This window comes from Rutidosis leptorrhynchoides, chromosome 2, assembly GCF_046630445.1.
Source record: "Rutidosis leptorrhynchoides isolate AG116_Rl617_1_P2 chromosome 2, CSIRO_AGI_Rlap_v1, whole genome shotgun sequence".
NCBI lineage: Eukaryota > Viridiplantae > Streptophyta > Magnoliopsida > Asterales > Asteraceae > Rutidosis > Rutidosis leptorrhynchoides.
In genome coordinates, this window is record NC_092334.1 from 572,663,965 (window position 1) to 572,670,284 (window position 6,320).

General features: G+C 34.9%; 1 protein-coding gene across 1 annotated transcript; it reads right to left on the reverse strand.

Moving 5' to 3' along the window:
* Positions 1-2,756: 2,756 nt before the first annotated feature.
* LOC139893200 (uncharacterized) lies at positions 2,757-5,071 on the reverse strand. Its single transcript, XM_071876348.1, has 3 exons — positions 4,799-5,071; positions 3,637-3,964; positions 2,757-3,288 (listed from the first exon to the last, which is right to left on the reverse strand). Exons 1-3 carry the CDS (start codon positions 4,950-4,952, stop codon positions 3,051-3,053), a joined length of 720 nt encoding a protein of 239 aa, XP_071732449.1. The 5' UTR covers positions 4,953-5,071; the 3' UTR covers positions 2,757-3,050.
* Positions 5,072-6,320: the final 1,249 nt, after the last annotated feature.

The window sequence follows — 6,320 nt, forward strand, 5'->3', positions numbered from 1 at the left end:
TTAGTTCATTGTCGGAATTCTCTTCGGTTGATGTTGGTGATAATCCTGCTAAATTTTCTTCATACTCTATATATTCTTCAATGTCATTATATAACGGACCTTCTAATGAAGTTCGATCTTGTATCCTATCTACCCCATCCAAATAATCTTTCAAACATACACATACTTTCACGGCTTGGGGAGTAAGTCTTGACCTTCTTTCCGATATAATTCGACCACTCAAAGAAAAGGCCGATTCGGAAGCTACGGTTGAAGCTCGAACGGTAAATAAGTCACAAGCCATAATGCTTAATATTGGATATGTGTCTTGTTTTGTTTCCCACCATTTTAAAATGTCAAGGTTGTTAAATTGTTCTTCACTCATGTTTAGTGCAAAGTTTCCCATCTTATAATTTCCCAACTCGTTTGTGGGTGCCGATGTTCGTGCAAGTTTGGAAGCGTCTTCACGTACTAAGTTAAAAAGACTTATTTTGAGGTCTCGGCCCCTTCGAGAAGATGATCCGGGTTGGTCAACATTTGGGTTTGATTGTCGACCATATTTTGTTGCATAAATACCAAACATATTCTCAAAAACTTCATTAAATTCGTGTACTTGGTTATTTAGATAGTTGGGTTGGTCATCTAAAATACCATACACACAATCAAAGTTGGTATATATTGTTGTCATCAATCGTTCGACCCCATTAAAATTTAATCGTGGGTCAAGTGCGGCCGCACGTAAAAATACCTTCGGTATCTCTCCAAAATATTTTTTTAGTTTTTTTCTTATATGAAAATCGCTTGTCTAAAAATAACATTATTTGAGTTCGCAAATTCGCATATTTTTTCCGTCATTATATAAAATTGTTCTAAAACTAGTGCGCTAGTTTGGTAATAAACACCCGATAACATTGTCGATGCCTCTTTAAAAACTTGTAAAAAAACTTGTTAATGATTCCAAGTCATCCCTTTCTAAGTAGTCTTCTATTATAACCGATTAACGTTACTTTTTGACGTAAAATATTTTCGAACATTAAACAAGTAGAATTCCATTTTGTATTATTATCAAAATAAGGACCTAACCAAGTGTCATGGCAATCTTTAACAAAAGCCTTATAGTTATGATGTCGTGCGTTGCTCGTACGATAAATTGTTACTAATAATCTTCTAAATTTATCTTTTAATGTAGCACAAAAAGCTAAACAATCTTGAACTCTCAAGTTTATAATATGAGCAACACAACGTGTATGAATAAATGCACCATTTAAAATCGGTTTAAGTGCAATTTTTAACTCACTCATGGCCGCATCGTTATTAGACGCATTATCTAACGAAATTGTAAAAACTTTATCGATTAAATTATATTCTTCTGAAGTGTCTTGTAAAGCTTTTCTTATATTATTACCGTTATATGGATAACCAAATATTTTAAAATCGATAACAAGTATCATTAAAAGCCACGAATCGGGATTAAACCAATGAGCGGTAACGGCTAAATAAGAATTTGCCGTTCCATGCGGTGCGCTCCAAACATCACAAGTTATAGAAACCCTATGTTTATATGTTCGAAAACCTTCAATTATTTCAGTTTTAGCTTTTTTCCACAATTTAAAGGCTTCACGTCTTAAGGTAGAACGACTTACATTGCTATATCGCGGTTGTAGTCGATTCTGAATTAGCTCCGTAAGCCTTGGATTGTCGAAGTGGTTGAAAGGAAGCGCTTGTTGAATGACAAACCTTGACAAATCTTGCCGAAGAGCTTCGACATCGTATTCAAAAATTGAACCATCGGCCCAAAGTGTTTGTTGTCTCGGGACTTGCCTTGCACTACAACTTTTGTCAAGATGTTTTCTTAACGTTGTATTACCCGAAACACCCATGAACTTCATACGTTGTGTACAACGAGCTTTTTCTATACCATCCTTCATTACACACAACTCGAATTTGGACCAAACGTCACCTTTTCGCTTTGTTTCTTTTTTGTAATCAATATCGACCGTAGTGTATTCTCTTGAAGATGTTGCTACGGAAGCGGAACCGGAAGCTTGTGAATTATCCATTATAGGATAAGTAAGTAGAGATTAAAGAGTAATTATAGTGTGATTAGAGAATATTTAGTGATTTAAAAAGAAATATGAGAATGTTTATTGGTGCATTTTCAACCAAAACATTACCATGTTTATAATAGACTTTGTGGGGTTAAAATGGTAAAAAAAAAAAAAAAACTCAAAAAATTGCAGGAAAAAAAAACGGTCACTTTTTTGAAAACCCGGATCGGATCCCAAACCGGATCGGATTGGATCCGGTATTTATCCGGAAAAAATCCGGTTTTCCTGAGAATCTGGATCCGATTGGAACCGGATCGGATCTCGGATCCGGATCCGGTTTTGAGTCGGATCGGTTCTGGGTGTGTCCGGTTCCGGATCGGGTCTTCGGATCGGATCTGGATCCGGTTTTTTTGTGCATCTCTACGTATGTGGGATTGAGTTTCGTTGTTGTTATATGCACAAAGTGGGACTAGTATAAAACTAGTTAAGGATGTTCATTAATTTTGAATCGACCCTAACCCAACCTGACTGTTTTCCAAGATATATTGTTAGTTTAAACCCGAACCGTCCAGCGAGTGTATCAAAATGCCAACTAAACTATATTTGGATGTTCACACGTTAACAGGCTAAAACCGTAAGTTTTAACTATTATCAGATCATGTGAACTGAATTATAAGAAAACAAAAAAAATCAACACAAGATGCCATTACTTCATACACAGTAACATCATCGTCTATTTTGCCACTGGCATATCAATGTATCAAAAACTTCTCAATGCAAACATGCAATCCCTTTAAAAGGATCCAGGTTATCAAACCTTTATATACCAACCAAAAACATTCAAGTAGAATTGCATATTTAAAACTTTACAAAATACACCATACATCAGAGTTAAACGTAACAACTATAAGTTCCGATACAACTAGGGAGACTACAGACAACAACCCGAGTTGTAATATAAGAGAGTACACTTGAGTTTTCCACCCAGAAAATAGGAGATATTTTAGGACTAGATAAAGATTCTTATAGCATAAATAGCTTTCTGTGCACGTGCTCTAGGATTATACTTGTACTTGTACCTGTATCTGTATCTGAAAGTGTATGTGAATGTTCATGATCGTGGAAAATAAGTGTCAAGATTCCAACTAAACAGAGGACAGTTCCTACAAGAAGCTTATCATAACGTTCCATCCAGTGAAACTTGAATTGACTAGCACCGTAGAATGATAGAGCAACCAATGAGGTCATCACAGTTATTGTGCTACAAATCAAAATAATAAAATCGTCAATAATACTTTTTGAACCATTCGAAAGACCAACATTTTATGATCCGTTACCCAACCCCACACAATTTGCAACCTCAATAATAGAAGCTTAAAAAGAACAATTTATATGCAGTTTAAACACATCTGTTTTTTTATAGTTAGTTATTTTTACTTACCCATCTTTAACTAACCACCCGTCTTTACCCAATCTCAAAATAACTGAATGAAAACTTGAAATTTCCCCCTCATTAAAAATAATGGAGTTCTTAAATTAAGTTTGTCGAGTAAGAAGTAAACGTACTTTAAGGTTCCAACCTATAAGGCTAAGAAAAAAACTAAGTTACCTGAATAACAACACGATAATAGCGAGTATCATCATAGAAGAAGAATTTCCAACAGCAAGAAAAACAGGAAGTGTGGTTGCACAAGGAGACAATGCAGGAACAAGAACAAGACCAGCAACCGCCATTTTTTCCATCGGTTGGTTATGGTTATGGCAATGACCACCTTTTCCACGCATGAACATTATTATGTAGCTACCACCAAGTACAACAAGTAGCAGAGACGCAAGTTTGTGCACGGTTTCTTCACCCGCAATCGTGTTTGATATTGTGATTGCAGTAATGCCTAGGATCGATGTAGATAAGACGTGTAAAACAGCACCAAAAGCAGCTGTAATAGAACATAGTAAATACACAATAAGCACACGTAATGGTACACAGGGATGCAAACAAGTAGAGCTTTTAAAAGCTGAAAAACTGAATTTACTTACTGTATTGAGTACCAAATAAGACCATAATGACTTTTCGTTCACTTAGTGGCATATATCAAAAGATTCTAATAGCACTCGAACATGCCCATATTGAGCCACACTGAAAGTTTAAGTGTAGTAACCTTTCATAAATGGCAACAACCATATCAAATGTGACTCATTGCACACAGAACATTCTCTAGTAGCATTCTCAAATTATCTTTATAGTGACCTTCGTTTCACTTCTGGATATGCATATACAAATGCTTATATCTTACTACGTTTATTAAACGGAATAAGCACTTGATTAAACGCTTGGATACAGCTATGTTTTTAGCTTATTTATAAAACAGAAACGTTCCTTTACGTCAGTTGACGATGCTTAATTTGAGCACGAGTTTCAAGCCATAAACCCTTTATATTATTAAATCCAAACGCCCCTAAGATGAATCCATTTTAAAGCATAAGCAACAATCACAGCTCAAACAACATACACAAATCATCAATACCTAAACCTTCTTAAAACAATTATAAACCCTAGCATTAATTCCACGTCAACACTTTCCATCAATTTTGAGCTACTTACTAATTTACTCTACTTTAATCCCCGTAACTAAACAACGTATATTGATCATAAATTTATAACGCCGTAACCATTCATACCGGATCTGGTCTAATTAATCATCAATTTAACGAATACTACAAAAAGGAAAAATTAATAATTAATTTTTTTTAGGTGAATTAGAGAAACGTACTGACGAGAAGTGTGCGAGAAAGGGTCCATTTTTGAGCACGGCCAACAATGGAGAAGGGAAGCCAATGAGTTGGAATGAATGAATGTAATAGCGATACAGTCGCTATTCCACCAATTGTTGATAGATCTTCAGCACTAAACCCTCCGGTCTCCATTTTTTGGTTTTTATGATTTTGCTAATAACACGATGCAAAATTTGTCACTGATTCATGGAGATCTGAGAGGAGAATAAATTATTCTTTATGTCGATTTGGAGGAGGGTTTGTTGGCGGGTGTTTATACTGATAATATTGGAATGTAGGAAGCTGAATTCGACATAGGAAGATAAGTACAAGGATGTGATGAAGAAATTTATTTTCACTCTACCGCAATTTTACGAAATTAATAAATAATAAATTAATTATTAATATATTAATAATTATTAATTATTTAATTATTATAATTATAATAAAACTTTATATTTAAAATTATAATTAAAATATAAATATGAATACATATAGCACATTGAAATTTAATTCTACCATTTTCATGGCGTCTCCCACTTTTTTATATTTTTGTAACCTACTTATTGGTCAAATGATCATTCGAAAGTAATCTTTCTATCAAAAAACATTGAGAGAGATTATTTTCTATACTCCTAGACCATTCGTAATGGTAGGGGGCGTGGGTTGGAGGCGTGAGTTGCTTTTTGATGACTATGATGTGTGGATTGTTTGAGTGAAATAGTGGTGGTGTGAGTTAATGGTGAGAGTTAGTGGAAAACTGATGTGACATTTTATTTATAATTTTTAATGTTTTATTTATTTATTTATTAAACAATGACTTTAAATTCAGCTAAGTTAAAATTGGGGAGTAATATAATAACTAAGTTAAAATTAAAATTAAAAATTAAAATCAATATGCCTTAAAATAAAAATTATACTCTATATAATTTAGCTGACACTATATATTTTTATTTATTTATTACATACTCAAATCTTACCACCTATCTCTCTCATCTTCCTCAATTTATCTTCAACTCCATATCCATCCATGTACACACCTGAAAACTTAAACTCCCATATTTTCATTTATTTCATGGTAATTAGAATTGACACGTGGCCCAACCAAATCCTCTCACTCTCGTCTTCATCTGCGTTGCCAGCCCACGCAGATCCGTCCCGCCCCTCTCCCCGCCCCTTCCCCACGCGTCGTTACCCCTCCGACAAGGGCGTGGCCGGCTGCCACATCGGCTATCACGGCGTGAGCCCCTTTGTAACGACCCAACTTTTTCGACTTGCTTTTGTGCTTTGTGCTTTGTGCTTTCACGAAACTGCGTATCTGTGCGTACTGAGCTAGTTTATGCTCTGGGATCTTATTTAATGATTAATTACTTTCATTAATATCATACAACGTGCTATTAAGTGTGTAATCACTTAACTTGATCTCCGAATGCTTTTATGACCGTTAGTGTCACTTAACGTTTAGAACGAGCTATGTTTGTCGGTACACGTTTGACTTTGGTCATAATCGGAATATTATGA

Coding starts and splice junctions, on each gene's coding strand:
- LOC139893200 (XM_071876348.1), bottom strand. CDS start 4,952: ATGGAGACCGGAGGGTTTAGTGCTGAAGATCTATCAACAATTGGTGGA. Junction 3,965..4,798: donor TTCTCGCACACTTCTCGTCA/GTACGTTTCTCT, acceptor GTTCTATTACAG/CTGCTTTTGGTGCTGTTTTA. Junction 3,289..3,636: donor ATTATCGTGTTGTTATTCAG/GTAACTTAGTTT, acceptor TTTGATTTGTAG/CACAATAACTGTGATGACCT.